The 24,600-nt window shown below is 38.0% G+C and overlaps 1 protein-coding gene across 9 annotated transcripts in view; it reads right to left on the reverse strand.

The window, feature by feature from the left end:
• Positions 1 to 225: 225 nt before the first annotated feature.
• MBNL2 (muscleblind like splicing regulator 2) overlaps positions 226 to 24,600 on the reverse strand; it is a 116,453-nt gene continuing 92,078 nt past the window's right edge. For 5 of the 9 annotated variants that reach the window (XM_064504573.1, XM_064504565.1, XM_064504552.1 and 2 more), the window contains 3 exons: positions 21,334 to 21,369; positions 19,899 to 19,993; positions 226 to 3,159 (listed from right to left, as the gene is read on the reverse strand). In XM_064504573.1, coding sequence (XP_064360643.1) covers positions 3,145 to 3,159; positions 19,899 to 19,993; positions 21,334 to 21,369 — 146 coding nt within the window. In that variant the 3' untranslated portion in view covers positions 226 to 3,144. The remainder of the gene's footprint in view (positions 3,160 to 19,898; positions 19,994 to 21,333; positions 21,370 to 24,600) is intronic. The other 4 variants (XM_064504560.1, XM_064504551.1, XM_064504555.1 and 1 more) reach the window with 2 other exon arrangements.

Below are 24,600 nucleotides of genomic sequence, written 5' to 3' on the forward strand. Positions count from 1 at the left end.
CTTCAGTACCAGCAAGGAAAGAAGAGTGTGCGCTTCCTCATGAGATGCCTTTCTGTATCCTGAGCCAGAGGATCCCATTCAAGAATTTGTTACTGAACATTCAATTAAGAAAAAAAAAATTACAACCTTATTTGAACAACCCCTCCCTTTTCGCTCGATGATTTTTGTTACCCTAGTTGCCCCTTCGCAGAGTAACGGCACAAGAAAGGAATGCTCCGATTCCACTTTCATTTTAAAATGCTTCTTTTTATTTCAGTGGTTGTACATTGGGTGAATGAATTTAACGTCACAACAGAAATAGAATGGCTATTTAACAGACCACTAGGAGCTATGCTGAAAAAGAGTGAATGAAGGGGTTTCTTTAACTGTTACTGAAATATTCATTGTAAGTGTTGTCAATTATACTGTATGAGAGGCAAACGAAAAGGTATTTTGGTGAGGTGCTGTATCTTTTAAAGAAAATAAATACTGAGACATCTCAAGTAACTTGAAGTTATATCTCAGCTACAGTATTCACTGTCTCTGTGTTGGCCCATCTCATGGTTCTTTTGGGGGGTTTTGTTTTTTAATTAAACAAAGCATTTAAAATTTACTTATTTTCATTAGGCTTTTTAAAATATAAACAAAGTTTTGGCAAATAATATTTATACAGAAAAATAGTTTTAGTTCTTCCCAAATTTTGAAATAGTCTATAAAATTACTTTATAAATAAATAAAATGCAGAATCTGTTGTACACGTATTTGCACATCTCTGTAATTGCCTCCTTATTGTTAGCATAGGTTTGTACTTGTAGAGCTTTTAGGAATATTACAAAGTCATAAAGTCGGAAAGTGGATCTCTTATTAAAAATACATTTTCTCTTTTTTGTCTGTCAGTTTATCTGGATGAAAGACCTGATATATCTGAAGCTTCATCATCCATGGGCAAAAAATAGTAGTATTGGATTAATTGTAAAAAACATAGAATAACGGTTATTTTGAAACATAAAAAGTTCACACAAACAATGTTTTGAAGAGTTATCTACATAAAATATTTAAACAACATGGATAATTTACCATTTAGTATTATACAATAAGCTACCCAAATGCCTAAATTAACTATTATAAAAAAATAAAAACAACTTTGACAGATATAGGCAAGTTGCAGTGTCAACTACCTAGTTATAATGACTGAGAAAGTCTACAAATATTAGTGTTTAATAGTATATAATGGTGATACCTTAACTGCTAAAGTAACAAGTTAAGATACATTATTTTTCCACAAATTAAAACTAACGCAACGTTACAAGCACTATGTTAATTTTACAATCGAATTGTGATTATTTTTTTCTTTCGGATGATCAAATCTCCAGCTTTATATATAAATAGATAGTAATTAGACATTGGACAAACAAGATTTAGCCCGGAAGATAATCTCCTAGACAAATAATTATATGGTTAGTGCCTTCAGTCGTTCAGAACAGGCAGTGCTGCCAAAGTTTAAAATAGTTTACAATCAATCTGAAGAGGTTAAGTTAAAATACTGCAATCACTAATAATGTCCACATAGAAAACTTATGCCGCAAACAATTATACATAATATCCACTTATAACAGCTGTCTTGTTTTTTAAACAATAATTTAAAAACTATGTAATTTATGTGATACATGTGCAACATATAAAATGTGAAATATGAAATATTTGGTACAATAGTGCTTGAAACAAATCTCAAATCAAACAAATGAAATTTTAATTATACATATATAATTACCTTGTAAATCAACAAAGTATTTAAAAAAGTAAACAACATTAAAATCTGCTTCATCCATATATATGTATGTATGTATATATAATATGTATATAACTGTATTAAAGATATCTTCATACTTTTGTGACACAAAATATGTTTTTAAAGAAAAACAATTAAAAGAACTATTTTTTCTCCACTCTAATCTGGTTACAATCTTATAATCCAATTTAAAAAATGCAAATACAGTAATGATTTATGAAACTGAATCTCATCCTACATTCTTAGTGTTCAGTTAATAATCTAGATTAAAGTCACTTACCAAGTTTCAGTGACTAAACTGAATTTTAATTTAATTAGAATATCATACAAATCTCTTCATCTACACCTTTTTCTTCTTTTCTTTTGTTTGTTTGGTCATTTTGTTTAATTTTACATTTATAGAAGTTGCTTCTTAACAGCTTGGATCTTTTTGGTAACCTGATTATGAGTTTGAAAGATTATTCGCTTCCTGTAAGATTGGACTGTTGGCATCAGGTTCACTTTCATCAAGTCTGATGTGACAAAATTTAGGCACTTCTGCAAAGTCTCTTTTAAAAACATTATAAATATACTTGTAAAATAATATTTTCAAGACTTTGTTCTTTTCGGGGATTGAAGGGGGTATGAAGTTCATACTGTGCAAAATTTTTAATTTTCTTCTGCTATTCTGCTATGATTCAAATGCAATTTCTCCATACAAGTTGAACGTCAACTATGTGCATCTAAAGACTTTGTGCTTTACTTTGAATTTCTGGCTAAAAAATTTAGATTGGCAGGGTGATGTGCAGGATACTGGGCTTTGTTTCATTTCCTTTTTCTTGGAATCAACTCACTAGGGGAGCAAACCCAAGATTTTTAAAACAAGAAGAAACCCATTAATAATTGGGGTGAAAATTAAACCTGCAACTGGAATAAGTTTTTAGCCAATACAAATTAATTATTGCTGAACTTGAAAGATTCATAAACACTGAATCTCACAAGACTAACTTAATTGGACCGTTTGCATTAGGTTACAGTTATGGAGAAAAGACAATATTTGCAAGAAGTAAACTATGTTTAGAAAACCTTTAAAACTAAATGTTACCCTTTATGTCTTGAAACATCACAGCTGGTATCAGGTAGTTAACTATTTTAGGTTGGAATATAGTAAGCATACCATATTTAATATTCATATATAACATAGCAGCACTAGCTTTTTTTTTTTTTTTTTTTTTTTTTTTTTTTTTTGAGTTTGTGATTTGTCCGTCAGAACAAATTCGTTACTTAGCATGCAGTTTGTGGCAGCTCTAGAGAGGAGGAGACAGGATAGTATGTACAGTAACCGGGTTTTGCCATTCGCAGGGAGGCTTCTTGACATTCCATTCCGTTTCTGCTGATTATTTCAGGATTATCTGTCAACGAAACGAAGATGTGATTGCACTTTCAGGTGACGTTAGGAGAGCCATTTGCCAAACCGTGTGGTTTTGGCCTAATTAAATAAGGCACAGCTCGTACAAGACAGCATCCCACATTCTTATGCTGGGTTATAAAAGCGTTTGCATTTCACAAACCTGGTCATCTTCCTCCCAATTATACCTCCTCAAGTGCATGAGAGCAGACACAAGGGACGTTTTACACAGCAGAGTATCAGAGAGGTGCAAGACAGAGCCGTGCCAACGTGCCGAAGGAAGGGCCCTGCAACATGAGGCCAATCCTTAGAGACACCGGGCGCCCTTCGGTGCCAACAGGAGGGAAGGGGCTCAGCGCCTCTCGAGGAGGCTGAGAATTGCATCAGTGTTCGCTGCTATTCGAAAGCTCAAATCCATGTCCCAAAGTATTGGGAATGATGGGGGGAAGAAATGGTGAAGGCAGGGCCACTCACCACTCTCAAGCAGAAAAATGCACTGGGTGGGATGTTTTCAATAAGCCAAAGCATCTTTTCAATGCATTTTTAGCAACTGCTGATTTCCTAAAAATTATCTGCAGGTCAATGCAATGAAGAGTTTTCTCCCATTTCCTCATGTCAGGAGATCCTGAGGAATGATCAGAACGGGACCCTGGTGAACCTAGCTAGTCGCTGACCTTGCTAGTTTACCTCCAGATGTTTCAAACTGAGGGTGAAGCAACCATTTTACAGAGGCAAGCTGCTGTGCTTCCAACACTGCAAAGGTGAATGGCAGAGTGTGCAAGGCGCTCTTTAAAAACAAGAAACTCAGCCAGCTCACAGGACTGGAAAACAATCCAGATTTCTATCATCTGCCTAAAATGGCTATCAGTGAACGTGATGTCAAAAGCAAGCAGCGTGATGTTTCATCACACCACTGCTACATCTGTACTCCAGACTTAATCACAAGTGGAGGAATCAGAGTGAAACGCTTGCTTTCCCTGTTTAATTTGGCATTCAGCATATTTTTAAATTGTATTAGTAGGTAATAAGCAAGACAGTCCTGACAGCGCTCTGACCTACTTGTGCATTACAAAGATAGACTGCTGCTTAATGTAATCCTTATTTTAAAAGGGGGAAAAAAAAGTTTGAAAATAACTTCAGCAACATACTACCTCTGACATACAGATTGCCAAGATGAAACACACTCTCTACCACGTGGAAGGCTCTTGGTTACCTACGAGATCACATTTGAACACACCTCGCAACCATAAACACCTGCAGCCACTGCATGAATCATGTCCCGAAACCCAGCAGAATGTTTTGTTTTAGGTATGGTGTCCTGTGAAGAGAGTTAACTATTCCAGACAACTGCCGGGACACCTCCATTCAATGAAATAATTGTCAATAATGTGAAGCATTTGCAGGAGCCATGCAAATGCTGTCACACCTGAGAGTCACCCTCCTTTCTCCCGGAGGAGTATGGGAAGAGCTCTGTGCTGGAAGGGCCACAAACTGAAAACATGTGAACCCACTTCCTAAGGCACCTACAATTTGTCCATTCTGTTCAAGCTTTCCACCCCATAAATAATCCGCTCCAGGTCTGAGTTGGAAGCATACTACTTACAGAGGCAAGGAACGGTCTCCAATAATATTTGGTATATGTACGTAACTACAAGCTCCCTGATCCTACATAACCCACTGGCATGCCAAAATGTAACGTTTGATTATCAGCCCTGATAATTCGGCAACACTCAAAGCCCGGTTGTAATGACAACCTGTTGCTGCAAAGGGCTTAATATTTAAATATATGATGCATACAACAAGGATATATATTTGTAATGACTTCCACTCATTGTGAGTTTGTTAGTTTTTTTTGTCTATTCTCTGTTTCCTGTTGAAATAATAAAGAATTATTTTTGCTGAAATAATAAAGCCCCTCCTGTGATAAAATCCTGGTCCATTTACAGCATTGTGGCTTGATAATAAGTACAAAGAATATAGCCATGCTGAAAATAAGAAGTGACAAAGATTATTAGCACTGGTATTTTTAGCATGTTACAACCCAACATGTCAATGTAATTAATACAAGCAGCCTTAGCTATACTGGGTTAACCATAATCATACAAATGCATTTAAGGGATCCTAAAGTCTAATTTAATGGAACACAACCTGAAATCTATTCAGTTTAAAGAAATTAGAATTTCATATACTGCAGCTGCCTACATCCTCTGCCAGTTTTTGAGGGGATACAACTTAAACTTTTTTATAGCTTTTTTCTCCCTGTACCACTGTTTCAGAAATACATACGGAGAAAAGACAGAAAGAGCTCACTGCCCCTTTTGGCGAGATATCCCGAAAGGTCAAACGTCTCTGCAAGACTGACACTCCCAATTCCCCCCAAACGTATGCCAGAAGGGGCAGAGGGCCTGATCCTGGGCCGTATCGCTAGAAGAGAGTGGAGCTGTCCAGGCAGAAGCATGTGTGTCCCCCATGGAGGCTTCCTGGCCGCTTGCCTAACCCCACTCAAAACTCAAGAATCAGGAAAGACAAGGTTGGCGCTTTCCTTATGCAGGTGAACGTGTCCGATTCAGGTGGCTCCGGGTGCAGGAGGAGCAGCTGGAGCTTGCGCTGCTGCACGTTTCTGCCGAGACCAGTGGCTGCGGAGCCGGCTCCTTCCTACCGCAACCTCCTCACCACACCACCACTTGTGCAGGGGATGTAACTAGGGCACGTTGCACCCTGACTATTTCTAGTATACGTAGGAGTACTCCCAGGGAAAAAAAAAGCTCAAGCTTCTCCTTCAGAACCAGCTTCTCCACTGCAGAGACTCAGAATTGAGAAGCTATGTTTTTTTTTTTAACCTTAGCCACAGAGTGTAAAATGCATCCTGTAGTCTTTAATTATATGTTCACACCCTATTTCTCAAAAGATACCAAATCTCTACCATAGCTATATACACATGTAGCAGCTTCTGCAACTGTTTTTCCACTGTGTCTGACAGAGAAACATAAATACTAAACTGCTTTACAAGGCAAACACACTGTGAATCTCTCCTGTTTAACGTACAATCAAAGTAATAAACTGTGATGGAACATGTAGGCTATCTAAGTCTGCATCACTGCTACTTGCCTCATCTCTTGCATGTTGAAAAAGGAGAAATTGTACAGAACATACTGACCAAAGAACACCTTGGCAAACACTTATTACAGGGGAAACTCCCTTATTACTTGCAAATAGGTCCAACAGCCTTCCTGTTCACTACTGTTTGAAGAATGAGATCCCAAATGTATGCATACATGACTCATTTTCGGTGATACTATTATTTTCATTATACTTCACAGTAACTTGACATAATATATTGTCACTTTTACCATAGTAAATGTAAACATAAAGAATTGAAAATAAGACTGTGTGTGTATGTGTGCATGCATGCACTTGTGTACACACATACTCCCATGTGCAAAGATCTATGGCTCAAGTATGGGGGGCATTTTCTCATGCTTTCTATGTGTAAGACCTTATCCATATCCACGGGTATGGATACAGATGTGCATGAAAACACTCTGCTACTGCAGTAATAGATCCAAAAAGAACACCACTTCTAGAAAAGCAGAATGGCCTGGTACTTCTAATCTGCAATGATTATGCATATACCATAGAAGATTTAATAATGGTGAAGTGCATTTTTTGAGGCAATCACAGACAGGGTATTCTCTCCATTGCCTTTTCATTTGGTACCTGTTTGGGGTGATTTGCCAGAGAGAATGCCACTCTGCAGAGTCGAATCACTAAAATTGTGCCAGTGTTAGTTGCTAGGTCTCAATGAAACTGGTAAGACATACAGTAAATAGAATTTCTGCAAACTACTTTCTACCTGCCAAGAAACATTTGCTTTTTCAAATTTGCCACCTCTAAAAATAGTGTAGGCCCCCAAATGCCAAGACTTTCTCTCCTTTCTATAAGAGCATGGCTCATTCAAACTTTTACAAGCCTTCAGGCCCTGTGAAGTACCACAGTGTCATTAAGCCCATTGTGCAACGCAGAACATCCATTAATTTAGCCAGGGGAACCTAGGTTACTCCTAATGGTGATACAATTCTGCAATGTGCTCCATGGGAAAGACAACCGAGAGATACATTACTGTCAAGGCTTTCAGTTTCTCATGAAACCACCAGCCTGCTGTATGTAGTGGACAACTCCACAGCCACTTGGAATTTCTTCCAACCCTGCAAAGATGGCTGTAGCTGGTTATTGTCTCAAGACTGAAAAGGTAAAATTCAAAAAATCTTTTATAAAAAGGTGGAAATTCGACCTTTGTGAATTCTTTTCTGACATCTGGATTACTAAGTGCATTGCTTTAGCTGACACAGTTCACAGAATTATCTCATCCATATAACCTAAAATCATGACTGCATACTATGAATTCAGCAATTCTGTTTGGCTTGAGATTTTTTGTCCTGATTGCTACAACTCATGAAGCTTCTTTATTCTCTGTGTGTTAAATACTCTTTGCAGCTCCGTATTTAGTATACATCCATGAATCCAGAAAATTGTAATTTTAAAATTTTAAAATCCAGCGTAAATTTGGTGTACATGATCTTTAGCAGTTCAGCTAAAGATCAGTCACAGTGGGTCAGCAGAAAAACATGACTTTACATGCATCTCTGAGATGTTTCTGTTTAAGAAGTTTTGAAATTATTTCTCCAAATTACAATTTGTTCTGTAAGTGTTAATACATTTGAAGACAGGATTAAGACCATATCTGATGTCCGTATTGCAAAGCATCTGTCCCTCCAAAAATGTACTTGTACTCAGCAAACATCTTAGATTACTCAGCCTTCCGTCTGTAGAGCAATGTAGTAATAGGAGTTTCTTGAACACAAGATTCATCTTGCATGACTTTGGACATGTCCTGGACATAAGCCTCAGTTGGTCACCCAATCTTACATCTACCTACCTTGTCTCAGAAGACATGCCATCCTCTGACGGTGCTTTTTCCCTCCACTAAATGTAAGAGTCTATGGCAAACAGTTCACACTGAGATATTTAACTTTTAGACACTTGCATCAGGGCAGATGAATCCTACCACGGTGACATTTTCTATTTTCATGTTTTTCACATGAGCAACAGAATGGGCAGGTAGGTCTGGGGTATACATTCAAAAAGACAGGTAGTTTCAGGCAGCCTGCTCATATCAGGCTGTCTCATAACTTCTTCTGTGTTCTAAAAATAAAACATGAAGGATTTCTTCCCTTTGACATGAAACCCACAACTATATATATTTCTTCATGCCTTTGCGAAGTGCATCCATCTCTGTATTTTTCATTTTCTCTTAGAATGCTCTTCTGTGGCATGTGCTTTGTCCTTTTTTCTAAAATGAATTAGTCTTTTTTTTTCAGTCAAAAGTGGAAAAGGATGACTAAATGTTTAGACATTTAATGAAAGTAATCATCATATCAGCTATGCTTATATAATTTTTATATAGCCTTACAGATTGACTTTTCTCCCCCATAATTCTCCTTGGCTGCAGCAGCAGCACCTCCATGGCGCACCAAATGGAGCTTCTTAATCCTCCACTCGAGGACACCCATTTACGCTCTTGCAAGGTATGCGATTTGACACTGCCCTCAACTGGCTAGCAGCCGAGGTGGCTCCAAATCTCAGTGATCCTACCAGCATAACATTAAAAACAATCTGTCTGCTCTGAAAATTCAGGGTAGCAAGGTGCTTGGTTACACTCCTCATCTCTCCCACCTTAGTTATTGTTGTGTCTCTTTTACTGGTCTTGACGCTAGCCATAATCCCGCACTTGAACTCCCTTCCTGACTTAATGTCTTGGCTACATCATAGCTCTTGTCACTGTCCCAAGAGTCCCCTTACCTCACCTCTATTAAATACACTTGCACATTCATGCATCCCTTTCACCTGTCACGCCTGCCTCACTGATCTGTCCATGCCCACGTGGACAAAACCGGCAATAATGTCACTACTGATTGTCACTAGTTTGTGCTGGTATCATTTCTCTCTACAGTGTCATCCACAAACACTGCAAAAGAAAAAACAAACAAAATCCCCCAAACAAAACCTACAGGAACTACTAATATGATTAGAGGGTCTTGTTGGAACCAGCTTGTCACCCCTGCTACTCCCTGCTGATCACTTCATACAAACCCGTTCATAAACATACTGAGCTCCATGTTGTGTCACTAGGTTCTCTACTCTGCTACTCTTACCAGACGTTGCTCATTCTCCTGACGGCTAGAAACCTTATTCTCCTTTCCAGCATTGTACGATTTAATGTCTATGCCCTTCCCCCTGCCAAACTGCAGACCTCTTCTTAATCTTACAGAGTATGGATTTTATCTTCTTGTTTCTGCATGAATCCAATGCATTCCCAACACATTTGTCTATTTTGCTCATCAATGATGACACTGACTCATACAAATATGGTGAGATCTCTAGGCCACAGGTGATCTCCTTGGTCTCCTGCCCATCCAGTAACTAATACAGTGGGCTTCAGGTGCTTCCTGAGGCATGGAGGTCCTATTTGTTTGCCATATATCAGAGCAATTCTAGCACCCTGCTCCATCCTCCATCTTCTTCCCTAAATCTGTGCATTCTCAGTTCTGTCTGTTCCAGCCCCACGCTCCTTCCAGGACCATCTACCCTTCTGTCCACCTGCTCAATACTGCTGAGGAAAAATGCCTACCCATTTGATTACTCATATTTGTTTGGGTCTGCCAACATTTCTACATATCCCATGCAATTGGATTTTTACCAGCCAACACACACAAAACTGCATGTTGTCATAGCCAGAATGATTTGAGAAACACATAATCACATACCCCTGCAAACTAATTCAATCAACTTTCTTTGGATACAATAGAGTAATGCTTTATCAGTGAAAATCCAAAGTGCCAGATAATGGGACAAATACAGGCTTCCTTCTTACAGCTTCAGGAGGAGTAAGAAAAATGCCTTATCAGCTTCTCAGATAGACATTTTTAGTGTATTTGGTTCCTTTTATAGGGAAAAACGTTAGTGATCTCTTATAAATAGTAAAGATCAATTTCCCATTAAACCAAGATTACAATTCCTAATTCTTTTATCCCTCCTCTTATTCACCCTGCTTGGGTAAAAAACTTGAAATCCTGCAACAGGAGTTGATAATATGTGTCTGGAAATGGCTGAGGGTCAGATATTCATGCCGAGGTGGACACATTTACCAGGATACTTTCATTCCATTAGGCACAAGCTGTTGGCCATTAGGGTGTTATAAAGCTGACAGAGATATCGTCTGAATTTGGCTCTTCACAATGATCTTAAAGTAAAGATCAAGGCTACTACGGGAACCCCAGAGGGCTCAAGGATTCAGCAAGAAAATTCTTCTCATTTAATATCATAAGATCCCAAAAGAGTCCAAAACCACTGGTGCTGCCAACTCCCTAGCATGTTTATGAGCTTTAACAGGTATTTCCTCAAATAGTACTTTATAATATTTAAGTGTAACTTAATAGGTATTTACTCACTTCAAAGAAACAGGATTAGTTGCTTTCAAAATGAAAGCAACTTGGTCTTATATGTTCTTCTCAAAAATAATAAATAATGCAGTCCTTAAAACTGATCATAACATACTCTAATATGTTCTACCAAAATCCATTTTTCTTAATTGCACAGGCAATAAACGGATTGCATAGAAATGAGAAAACCACTACTACAACATTTTAGGAGAACCCATACAGTGACTCTTTTGAATAGCCACTCAATATTACTTTTCAGAAGGTCTGAGCGAGTGCAATCATCTGTATTTTTCACTTCCTATTTTTAGGCAATTTTCTTTCTCTTCTTGAATTTTAGAAACTGCCATAACAGGCTTGAACAGAGGAACTGAGAGAACAAAGGAGTGAAAGGCCAAGCACAAGTTGTGCATCCCTCATGAAAATGTCTGTATTTCTTTTTTACAAAAGAGTGCTACCTCTTCAAGCCTGAATCCTTTTAGTCTTCCTTATTCAGTATTTTTTCTACAGCACCTACCTTATATTTTCCTCTTACATTTCATGCATGCCCAAATCATTCAAGATCAGTATGTCACTAAACACTTGCCATCTTTATTAGGTGAACACTGCCACAACATAAAGAGCCCAGCTAGCACTTCTCTCGATTTCTCAGCAGTAACAACCGCACTGTAGCCTCCCCTCCCAAAACCTGGGTTTCAAATTCAGATTCTGTTCAAAGCAAAAGCTGTTCTGCAACATTCAGAACTTAACTTAAACACAGAAAGGCAACAAATTAGTATTTTCTTCAAGGTTACTCATCACCCACCATACTTACAACAGGATATACTTGTTTTAGTTACCGAACTTTTGCTCAGACTTTTAAAACTCACTATACATATAACTTCCTTGAGAAAACCTAATAAGGTTCCTGACTTCTGTCTACTACTTCTACTGCTTCTTTAATTTTCTTCTTATCTGAATACTCTCATATAGACACATATTACTGTGTGTCACTACAGATAATGTTGTGCCAAAAATGAAGTCAGTCAAAGTTAACAAACTTCTGCCTCAAGCTGAAAGGCATGACAGGCATAGCAATAAATAAATAAATAAATAAATAAATAAATAAATGCACTGTGGTTATGTGGGCAGCTGCCTGCACACTCAAAGCCAAAGAACGGCATTTCTAGTATGCAAAATGTTCATGTAATAGGTGATACACTGAAATAAAAATATGGTATTAGTTTATTTCAAAGGCAAATAGTTGAAGCAACTAGAAATGTACAGCTGCAATTATTTCAATGAGCAGAGTTCCAAACAAATATATTTAGAGCTCTGCATTGCACTGTGTTGTTAAAATTTTATGATGGAAAATAACAGACTTACATAAGCTGTGTGTACATGCTAAGAACAATGAAACTAACTCATTTTTTCCCAAATGTCTACAAAATCACTTGACCTCAGAAAAGTTTCCCTATTAAAAAATAGAAAATATGTCCCAAAAGATTTTTACTCGTCAAAATATAATTTGTTGAAAAACTGAAAGCAAGAACATTAAAGGAAGCTATCTGCTCAAATATAAATACACTATTTTAATTGCAATGCTATAAAAGTTAAAACAGTCTATAACAGGAGAGAGGAATACATGTAGATTTTTGTTATATAAAAGAAGCGTTCGCTTTTGCTTAATTCTCATCTTATGTGATGCTGCCATCTAGCAGGCCAACAGGGGAAGTCGGCTTTCACTTTTCTCTACAGGGTGGAGAGAGGGGAGTGGGCAGGGAAATTCCTATAAAAACCAAACAGATTTTCCATCTTTCCCACTTATTTCTTGCGTATTAGCATGTGATCTAAAATTCTGTATGCAAGCCTGCCAGCAGTCTTTATCATATATACAGAACAGACTGTCAGAACTGAAGAGATCAAAAAGTATTATTGAAAGTAAAACAAAGACTTAAGTTAATTTGCATTAGGTTTAAATTAGAGTTCCTTTAAATGTTAGAGAGTAAACGTCTGGGTTTGCTTCTTTGCCACCTTTACACTTTATAAAAACAAAGTGTTGCCGTGCATTTTGTAATGTCAATTGTTCCAAGGAGATTCACAGTCTTTTCTTGATACTACTTCAGATTTCCTGTGGCCTTTCGGACCAAAAACTTTGACTTCTTGAGTCCACAAATTGTTGATTTTGAAAGTTAAAATTACTTGCATGTAACTCAGTGTCTCAAGACAGTAGACTTGCTTGAAATCATGCTTGTGATTCTCAGGTTTCTAGCATGAAATGGGCAGCAAACAGTTTAAGTTTCCATTTCATTCCATGACTAACTATAGCTATTCAAATACCTTCCCAAGAGAAATTACTCTCCACTACCTTCATGACAAAGGATAGTTTAGGAAAAAATGAAACACCCCAGCAAACCAGTAAATCCACTTGTTATTGCTATATGTCATAAAGCAAAGAAATTGAAGCTTTTAACCTTTTGTAAAAAATGCGTTAGAGAACAAATCTTGTTCCTCTGCCCCTTCACAAACAGCAGTCAGGTGTCGGGTCAATTGGATGGCCTTTGAGAGCAACATATTAGTAGGTATTCAGAACTGCTGGGTGTTGCCCAGGTAAATCACAAAGCTGGAGTGTTCACAGCAGTATTTTGGAACATATAACTACATTCAACTTTCTGAAGGTTCATTTCTCCAGACTGGGCAGGTACCCAGTGCTCTTTCACGCACTGGCTTAGGGCCAGCTGCCAAGGTGAGTCATCCAGTCCTGCATCTGAGATCCCAGAGCTGGCTGGTACCTCTCCGTGGCCCAGCATGGCACTGAGCATGGGCTCCCCCGATGCCCAAAGCCTTTCTGCCCAGGTCTTGCTCTTTGCAAACATGCCCTTCTAATGATGTTTCTGAGAAAAGAACATGTACTTCTGTCTCCTTTTCTAGACTTTTTGATGTCAGATTAAAAGCACTCTTTCTGCTGCTAAGAACAGAATGTTCTATAGGAGGATGTACTTTGGATTTTCTAGAATTTTTAGCCCAACATTTTTAGCCAAAAAAGACAAGAGTTGTTTAGATACCTCTTCTTTACTTTCTTACCTCTCCCCTTAGAAACGTAAAGCCTTTCAAAACAGTAACAATAGTTTAACATAGACTGCTAACGTAATGTTGTTATATACTGGCACTAAAGATGCAAATAATATTTCTTTAGCCTTCCCAGCTTCCTTCTCAAGAGGTTGCTTCTAACCAAGAAATGCGCCTGTTTTCCTTCTCCCTTCCAGGTTCTCAATTCATTTACTCGGTATTTGTTACCCTTCTCCTTGTTGACAAGTTCAGCAAGTTTCCACAAAGAACAAAGGGCATGTAAAACACAAAAGGCTGTTTCAGTCCTCAGCAACACTGATGACGGCCACCTGCCCTGCCAGAATGGGGATAAATGGGTGGACTGGAAAGGAAGCCCTTTTGGGGACACAAGGGTCTATTTGCAAGAGGGAAGAACTGCCATGAAGTGCTTCTGCTTTATGCAGAAAGAAGAAATTCACTTGCATGGGGTTGAGTTGGTGCCACATGACATTTCAGTCTCATGGGAACCTGTCTCTGGGAAAGCCGACTATCTCATCTCACAGCTCTGCACCTCCTCTTCCCAAGAGAAGTGTTTTCTTGCTGCATTCTCCTGTTCCCCTCACTCCTGAAAAAGCTGCCAGGTGCAGCTTCTCAGATCCTCATTAAGCATTTGGTGTGTTTATATTTTACGTTATGTTAAATACTTTTTGAATGCTGTGGCATATATTTTAACAGTTTCTTTGTTTGTGGTACTTGAATGTAACATAACTATTTTTATTTTCCCTTCGTTGTATTTTTATGGATTTCAACAAAACTGAAGACTATTGAATGATTTCATAATTAATATCTCTGCATAATTGCCACCTAATTTAGTGCAAAAACCAATGCATAATTTAAAACAGCTGTGCTAGATAATCACAAGCCTTAGCATGAGACAGCCTGTTGATCTTCCATTTTTTTTCAGACATGGCCTATGAGTATTTCCTTTCTCTACTACATCTGCCTTTTAATTTTTTTCCTTGATTAAAGGCCTTATAACCAGCAGAATAATGTAGTGACTATATAATACCTTTAATCTGTATTCTCCATAATGCTGTTTTATAATGCTAGCCTTTGGCACCTTTTAGTGCTATAGAAAATAAAAGCATGTACTGTTCTCTACTGAAGTGATATAAGCAAGACTATTTTCGTTAAAATAACCTGGAATTTGGCGGTTGCCCTGTAACCACCAAGAACTGAAGACGCACTCATTGAGCTTGACGCCAAAGATTGAGACACATAAATGCCGGTATCTAAATTCCCACTGCAATCAATTGCATGATACAATCTAGTCAATAAGTCAATGGAGCCTGGAGATCATTTCATGTGATCATCTACTACAGGCTCAGTTTATTTGCTCGCCAGATATTTAGTACCATTTTGGCTAAGGTCTCCTGTCTGTCATCCAGCTGCCAATTCAGAAACATGCAGATTTGTCTGTAGGTCCTTCTCTCTTCCAAGTCTGCCAAAATGTCTCAGATAACCTAGACATCTCAGGCTGTCCTAGGACAATCTTAAATGTCAGTAGACACATGTTTAGGCAACTGAATCAAACCTTATATGCCTACCATAGAGTGAACCAAATTGTCCTCCAAACTTTATTTTACTGTGCTGATAATCTCCACAGTCCACAATGGGCACCTAAACTTCTAGCTTGCATGTGGACAACTCAGACACCTACACTTAGGTGTCTTAATTTCAAACTGAATTCCATCTCTGTAATCCGTGTAGGACACACCAATGAATATTTGTAAATGAAGCAATAGTAAGGCTTTCTACTTAGAAATTAAAAAAAAAAAAAAGCAGTAAGTCAATTGGCACATTGGCCTTATTTGAAATTGGAGTAACACAGTCCCAGAACTGAGAATAACACCTCTATCGAATACTATTAGGATAGATCATTCTCTAAAATCATACAGCTACCTGTGAGCAAAGCTGAGAGAGTAACAGTAGCACTGCTTGCTTGAATACTGCTAGTCCACTCTCTATATAAGCAATAACTAAAAGTTTTGTTAAAGATCTTTGAAGTATATATTTACACACAATTATTGTATTAATGTTTTAAATAAAATGTTTTACGTATTTTTGTCTACGCACATGTACTAGAGGGAGCTATTACCAAACCCTCCATGTATATTCTCCAAGGATTCTCCTCATAATTATTATATAATTTCTTGGAACATTTCTGGTTCCAATCTGCAAGAAAATGTTGGCAACATCCCAAAATGACAACTGAACATAAACTAGTTAAGGATCTATGCAAGGTTAAACAGCTGCGACTTCCACCATCACTCTGGTAGGAATGATTGGAGCAGTTACGACTGTGGGAGGAAGGAAAAGGCAGGGAAGTGAGTTACGAAGGGCTCCTTGAACCTCTCTCAGATCACGCTCCTGGACTCTTCACAGAGCTCTAGAATTCAATCTGCCTTCCACTGGAGATCCCAAACAGGGCAGAAGTCCCCCTTCACCCGCTTCCCATCAAAGCCTGTCAGCTAGAGAAAGTGGGGACACTTCCTTGCAAGATGTCTAAATGCAGTGAGTGGCAACACCACCATCTCTTATATGAACTGAATTTGTTTTTATCAGAATTTGTAAACCAGAGTTTGCTAGAAGTAGAATAGCTTTTACTGAATCCTGTTTCCATTGTACCAAGCCAAAACAATTTTCCTCCCCTCAAAAGTACAATAAAAGAAAATTATTTTGGTTTTAAACCAAACTTCTATAAGTTAGGAAAAGCAAGAGATTTCCAATTTTCCATATATTCTTAACTGGGTCCCCCAGCACATATCTATTATGCCTTTAATCCTATAAATTTTCTCATTTGTTTCATTCCATGCTCATATTGAACATAAAACACACATAGCTGCTGGTTGAGTGTGACTGACTGTGAATGGGTAAAGTGCAGCACATTTTGTGCCTTCTTACTAATGCTATTTTCAGAAAGAAAAGATGTAGAGAGACATAGCTCTTTTTTCTCAAAATATAAACTACAGTCTTCTGTGTTCAACAGAGTTGGGGTTTTTTTAGCTATCAGCTGATACTCCATGGCTTTTGGGATGTTGGTGTCTTCTCCCACCAGTGCTTCTAGGACACCTGGAACATCAGACTCCGTCCAGGAAATTAAGCAATCTTTCCTCAGGAGAAGACCAGAATATTAAGCCAAATGCTCTTGAGCCAAGTGGTTAAGCACTGCTATGACTTTCCTTTCATGCCTGGCATGATGCAGAAACAGGATGGTCTGAAGACTGCACGATGATAAGAAAATTGCAACAGAACACTGAAAAGAGGAGACTGTATCCCACACATGAGTTGAAAGGCCTCAATGCAGCACAAATCAGGAAAGCAAATTTTATCCAGACAGGAATAAACAAATCATTTTCTGAAATATACAGGAGAGTTTAAATACATAAAAGAGGACAACAGCAAAGGACTCTATGACCATGAACTAGGTTGTAACAGGTGAACGCAAGTTAATTCCCTGCTGCTTCTGTTTTTCTGGGGCTAGGGAAATACTGAAGGTTTCTACTGGGCCCTTCCCAGTTTAGACTGGTCTTCAACTGTTAGAAGGGTGTAAAGAAACAGCAAAGCTGGAGCTTCGCCTCTTATAAAGAAGTGCTACTTTGACATACACAGTTTCTTACAGTAGCTTCTAAAGGTTTACAGTGACTAAAATAAGGAGAGGAATGACCAAAAAAAAAAAAAAAAAAAAAAAAAAAAAGAGCAATGGCACACACTACAGAGAAACCAAAAAGAAAAACTCCTAGTGTAGGACTCATCTCCGCTAACCGCAGTGGTGCAGAGCTTAGGTGTTGTATCTGAATTACTAATCTAAGCTCCTTCCACAATCAACAGAAAGAGACAAGACCTCCAGAGGGCAATTCATCTTGCCCTAGTACAGACTTCTAGAAAAGCAGAGGAACTGGATGCCAAACTTCTACCCGGCTGAAATTAAGCAAGAGGAAACCCATCCCAGTGTTAAACTATCCTCTAGTTTCAGCAGTGAATTATACGTGTGTGTGTGTGTGTGTCCATGTATACATATACATATGTGTGTACAGACATACACGTGTGTGTGTATATATACATATATACACACACATACACACAACAATACACACACTTTTATACCTCTTGTTGTAAACACTCTTAAAATGCTCTAATCCTCCACTGCAAACAAAATCTGCACTGAAAGCATTATAGCACACCTCTGCCTCTCCCATTAGCAAAAGTTACTCATGTGAAAGTAGTCCCTGTTAAAAAAAAAAGAAAAAAAGGAAAAAAGAAAAAAAAAAAAAAGAACGCTTACTGATCCTTTTGTAGGTATATAAATATTTGTTTTACTTCAGCCACAGTTAGCACCTTTGCTGCTCATGCAAAACTTCTCTCCAGGGCCCGGGAGTGTTGAGGGCAGAGATGTAGTGCATGGAGAGTGTCCCCCAGCTGATCCACTCTCAAAACAGCCCTGTTTTGCTCATATTCCCTTGTCCTTTTCAAGTCCCTGTGCCACCATTTTAGGACCACAAAACTACACTGAATGCTCTCAGACCATTTTCTGCTGCAGAGACTGTTCTTCTGTGTTCACTACCAAGAACCTGCAACCCAGCACACTCACAGGCTCTTCAACCTACCCACCCAGGGTGTTAACTCACTGCATTACCTTACCCCGAGACACAGAAGACGAGGACAGTTAAATGGATCATTGGCCTATTACACTTCTCTTCTTGTCCCAAGCGTTTTCTTCACTAAAATGAGTTAGCTTTCAGAAAGGAATGCACAAAAGAGCCCTCTTTTGGTCAAAAAGCTAAAAGCGCTAGTGCCACTCTGTTGGTAAACAAGCCCTTTGGAAAAAAAGAGACAAGAAAATGGACTGGTTTGTGTTTCTTTAAGAAAGTAAGGTGTATTTCAGAGGTAGTATATTTTCTCTAGATTATTATACATTAACTGTTATGGAAACGTCTATTTTTTTTTATGGGATATTTAAAATAGTTTTGGGACAGACAGCTAAAAAATAAATCTTCTAGTATAACATTACTAAGCAATACATTCTCACTAATTTCTTCACAATTCATTGGTGGCTGGGAGAGGAATCAATCAAGGGGTGTGCATTTCTGCTAGGTCTACAGCAGCTTCTTGGTCTGTCCAGGACCGCCAGAAGGTGGCATGATCACGACACAACCCTTTACTTTCTTTTGGGGAGCAAATCCGCTTGCTTCCTCTTCAGTTTGACCTTTAAAATCCTGGGGGAGAACAGCGCATCCCAGCTCTCACACAGAAATGCCTGAGCATGATCATGCAGCCAGAAAAGAGCCAGAGCGACCACAGCACAAACGGATGCGATAGCCCTTCTCCTAGCAGATGTCTTGTGCTTTGGAGGGGTCATCAGCTACAGCCTGAATGGAAGAGCCAAAGTTGCACACTAAGAGCTGCAACAAACATCTCCTGTATCAACCAGATCCTACAGGAAGAGGGGGAAACCCTAACAAAATGAAAACTACCATTAGCATAATGAACCACATAAAAAAGGAAGAAAGTATTTTCTTTCCTGCTCTGTCTCTACCAATAATTTTAGGGATTCTTTGTAACCATGTCCCTCCTTAGGGAAATCAAATTTCCAGGTTGAAGGTACTCCTTCAAACATAGAGCAGACAGAGTCATAAATATCTAGAGTGCTGTGAGCTAGCACTTACAGAAAACGTTCAATTTTGTTTCTCACATTTTCTTTCTCAGCTGCCTTGTCCCACTTGTTATTTTAGACAGCTTCCATGCTTACAAATTAGTCACTTCCACAACGCTGTATAGAGAAGATTACATTAACACACCTCAACATTTGAAATCTGTCACGATCTTCCTTTTGAACACAGAAGTTAATAAAAGACTATTATAAGTAGTCTGGCACTACAGTGATTCTAACTCCAGTTGGGTTAATTACATGATAATTAGGTACAAACATTGCAACACAAAACAGAGCTACATCATTATTTGCAATAAATGTTAACTCTAAATAAGTGCAACCTGTCGCACAAACACTTGCTATAAACGACTTAAAAAAAAATTTGATGGGTAAACATGAAAAAAAATTCTCCGGGAGAATTTTTTTTTTTTTGGGGGGGTAAAAAAAAAAAAATCTCAGCACTCATTTAGAGTTCGGGATCCGTGAAAGAAAGCTTTAAAAGGAGCAAACCTGATTGGCTGTGGCTGTTGCGGCGAAGGGAACACTTGTTGCAGGAGTTGTTGCTGCAGAGACAGTGGCGGCCGTAGCGCTGTGCATCATGGGTACTTTCAGGAGGGGAACCATGGAAGCAATGAACAGGAGGGTGTAGCATTATGGTAAGAGAAGTGGTATTTTTGGCATGGTGAATATCAGAGCGGCAAGCCATCATGGGTTAAACCAGCAGATGGCATGCAATCACAGTGCAAAGCGAGAAAAGCGTGGCAGAGAAATAAAAAAGGGAAAATAGCTTATTACAAGTACAATTAAAGGAAGTTTGTCAACACAATCAGCGATTCCCAGAAAAAGAGCAAAGATCATCGAAAATGCGGCGACGGACTGGGCTGGCTGTGCAAATTAGGTCTCTACCAAGATAGCCTGTTACCAGGAGAGCTTTTTTTCCCAGTACTTGTATTACAACCACTCCAGAATAGAATTCTACAAACAAAATATTTCATCTGGGGAAGGAAAATGATAACTGTTTATTAATTCTGAAATACAATTAAAAATGAATTATATTCATTTACCTTCATTATGAAGTAAACCAGATACTTGCTGTCTTCCTTTACAGGCCAAATTTTGCATTTTATCTACCAGTACCCCGTAACTGTTAGACTTCATCAGAGTTAAATTACCATCTGGTCTGAGGCAAAAATCAGGAGTAGGATGATGATCATTTTCCTGATTTAAACACTAATTTGTTTGATCTAATAAAGCAAAGCTGAGTTTTCTGTGAAATGCTCTGCTTTTGTTCATTTTAAGAATGAATTTCAGTCAGCATTTTCATGCCAGGGTATTAATTTGACTTTTAAAGGCCTGATATTTTAACTGCTCAGTAAAAAGTCATTGGGATAGGGCTACAGAATGGAACAAAGATTACTTTTCTGAGTTAGAGTCTGTTGCGTTGGACTTCAGTTTTGCACTGCCAAAAATATTTTTTCCAGTTGCAAATATGTTTAAAGGAGGAGTGAGATTCAGATCACAGGTCTCAACAGAACCTCTGTGGATGGAAGTATGTATTTCTGGGAAACGCTGATAAAACTTTCTAACACACAGCAAAAAGGAGAAATAGGCACACCACTATGAAACTTTAAAACACTGATGAAATTTGCTGGCTTTTCCAATATTTTATGATTTTATAGTAGTAGACAATATAAAATATAAAGAGAAATAAAACTCTGAAAACTGAAAAGCAGACTGGAATTCATGATATTATGCTTTTGCAGTGTAGTTGTTATAGCAGGTGATACCACATCCAAACTGCAGTTTTTATCTACAAAACTATACAACGTCAACCAGAAGGACAAGTGAACCTTTATTCTAGTCATTGTCTAAGTCTTGGCTAAGATCTTTGAAACAAGTGAATATACATTATATACAGTATAAAATAAAGAAATTTGGAACCTACCAATACTGGTAGCGGGTGTCATGCACAAAACTGACCCTGCATGTCATGCAATGATAGGTGAAAAAAGTGGATAAAGGGAAGAAACAGGTTAGCTGTTTAGAGTTAACATTCAAAGTGAGATTCAAGCATAACCACAGATAAGTTAGTTAGTTAAACGAAACCCTAAGGTCATTCATAGTTTTGCTTTGTTTTAACCCCCAAATTGTGATTAAGTTCATACTAAAATCCTAGTTCAGTATACTATATGGCTTTTTGCATTTTTCTGCATACATACAAGATATTTTGTAAACCCCTTCATTTAATATGTTTGCAGCAATATATTTGTGTTTACAAAAACTTCTTTGAGTAAATATCACATTATTTTGTGACTTTAAGAACCCATTACATAATTCAAACAGTTTAAGGTTGCACAGACCAACGTTCATCAACTTTTCTGATCTGCAGCGGAGAAAGAAGGCAAAATGGAATTATCCACCATTATTCTGCAAAGGTTTTGTCAAATTTATGTTTAATATTAAGGTGCACGTTCTCAACAGCACACTAAGATTAAGTGGAGATGTGCTTCTGACCAATCCAATAAAAATGCTGCTGTGACACTTCTCAAAGCTAAACAAGTAAAAATGTGGTCAGAACTCCTTAACATCCCTTACGCCTCAAGCAATGCTCAGGAAAGACTATTCACCTGCCATGCAGTTTAGTTTCGGTGCCTAGTCAACCTTCAACCTTTCTGAAAGGCCAAATGAGAAAAAGAACAATATATGTTCAGTACAGTGCATATAGCAAGCCAGTGAAGGGTGGACACGTAAAGAGACTAGTGCCACATGCACCCATATTTGTTACAAAGTCAGATATGTTTTCTGTATTCCTCCTTGATTATTACAGCGGCCTTTTATCCAACCATCACAGTAGCAAAGTAACTATGAATGACCTTATCAAAAAATAATTCCCAGAGAATACACAAAGTTCCTAGTCTAGTGGTTATAAAAACTCTGACAAACAGCACTGGAAGGAGGGAAAAGACTTGTTGCTTTTAAGATCATTCACCAAACAATAAGGAGAGGTGACAAAACAATTGTAATGATGTACAACAAATAAAGTGCAAAAATTTGGAAGTAAGCCATGCTAAATCAAGCCCCACAATTTTTATTAGGGTAGCAAGTGGTTAAGAAAGTAGAGTAGTTATATAAAACAATTCAGTTTTATATATATTCCAGCAGCAAAACTTGTCTTAAAATTAAACTTTTTTAACACACACACACACACACACACACACACACACACACAAAAGCAACACATTTTAAAATTATACCAGTTCAGAAAATATTACATAATCATTTAAAATCCAATAGATAATGTCATGCATTGCTTCTTAGAATTGAGTGACATGACAGCCCTTACACCCAGCAAACCCAAAGAGGTGCATCTTCTTTTAGACTTCCCAAGAAATATGGGAATTGCTGATGCACCATTTTTAATGAAAAGCTCATTATACCCATTTTTATAAAGTGTCTTCCCCCCTTTCTAACTTCCTCCCATACCCCACTCCTCTTCCTAACATCCTTTATAGGTGCTGACAGTGCTCACAAAGAGCAGGAGATTCAGTATTGTTAAAGAGGTCTTCCACTGTGGATCTGGGGTTCATCTGCTATGCTATCCCTCTATTTCTTCTTTTCTGTATGCTTGTTTTGAGACTTGCCAACAATCTGGCCCTTAAGATTTGGTTCCAAGAACCACCTTTTCTACAATCAGAAATTTATAAGCTAAAACTATAACTCTGACCATCAGTTGGAATGAGGAAAGGACAATAAACAGCACAAAGAATGAGCTACTCAAGGAAGCATGAGCACTCCAAAAGTCTGGAAAATATTTAAATGCTATTTCACTGAAAAAAGTTTACAGACTACTGTATTTTCCACAGTTAATATACTTTCTATGGTAGTTGCATACAATAGTGATAAGCCCTGAAAGGGAGTGCTTAAGAGAAGGAATAATGCATATCTTACTGCAAATTCTTAGGGTGACGATATAAGATGAATTTGTGGAAATTTCTGAATGTCTGTAAGTGCAGGGCAGTTTTCCATTCATTTCCAAATAGGCAGGCTCATGATTTTTTTTCAAACACTCCCATAAGTGTCAGCACATTTTCTGCCACAAATATTCTGCTGCACAAACGTGCTAAAAATACTGCGTTCTATAATTTATTATCATAAATACAGGGGAAGGTTCCAAGGTTATTACTTAGGTCTTACACCAAAATTCCATGAAATCAATGCCATCTGTGTTTGTTTTTAATCTTTAAAAACATATGGAATGTTGATATATCAGGAAATCAGTGCATGTTGCATTTCATCCCTTGCTTAACTGGCATTATTTCTATATAATAAAATAAAATGTTGAAATGTCAACAAATGCATTTGAAAACGCATAGTTTTAAAGAATTCTGGAAGTTCACAGCTGATAACAATCTGAAACTAAAATATGTAATTTGTTAATTACAAATCAAATCATGTAATTCATTACACAGATTATTAACCTTTAGAAAGTTTGGCGTGGGGGTGACTGACATAATCTAAAGAATTATATTGTTATTGTTTATGCAAATATCTAGTACCCTCTTTCTTTCACAGCATTAAAAAGATGCTCTGGCACCAGCCGTTATGCAGCTCAAGCCACGGTGGATCTTTGAATGGTCTAACTTTACAGACTTCTGAACAATGAAATACAAATTACATTCTCTTGTTTTTAGAACACCTACACAAAGAATTATAACCCCAACTATTAGCCATAAACGCTAGGAAAAGTACTGGTTTCATTCCAAAATGAAAACCACAAAAACCAATCTGACACCTGAAAACCCTTTAATGCAGATGCAGGGAGCAATTTCTTCTCATTGTGCTTCCATGCAGGCATTGGCTACAAGGTTATTGCTAGTGCTCCAGTTCTCACTTGGCTAATGTGCAGCAAGGGTAATCTCATGGCTGCAAAACAGCAACAGGGGGAGCATAAAGCTACATGCAGAGGGTGCGGAGCGCCTGCACACTTCCCATTGCATCTTGGAAGTGGAATGCCTTTCCCAGTATTTTGTTAGCAATATTTTGCCTTCTCATTTCCTAGGAGAGCTCTGGCAGATAAAGTCAAAATACAACCAATTTAATGTAGGAAGAAAGGGCAAACTGTGGACAATGATTAACTAGACCGTGAATATGAAAAGCAATCTAATGGCATGCTGAAATTACCGCTTGAATTCTCATACTTTGCAAAAGGATT

The sequence above is a fragment of the Dromaius novaehollandiae genome, chromosome 1, assembly GCF_036370855.1.
Source record: "Dromaius novaehollandiae isolate bDroNov1 chromosome 1, bDroNov1.hap1, whole genome shotgun sequence".
NCBI classification, from domain to species: Eukaryota; Metazoa; Chordata; class Aves; order Casuariiformes; family Dromaiidae; genus Dromaius; species Dromaius novaehollandiae.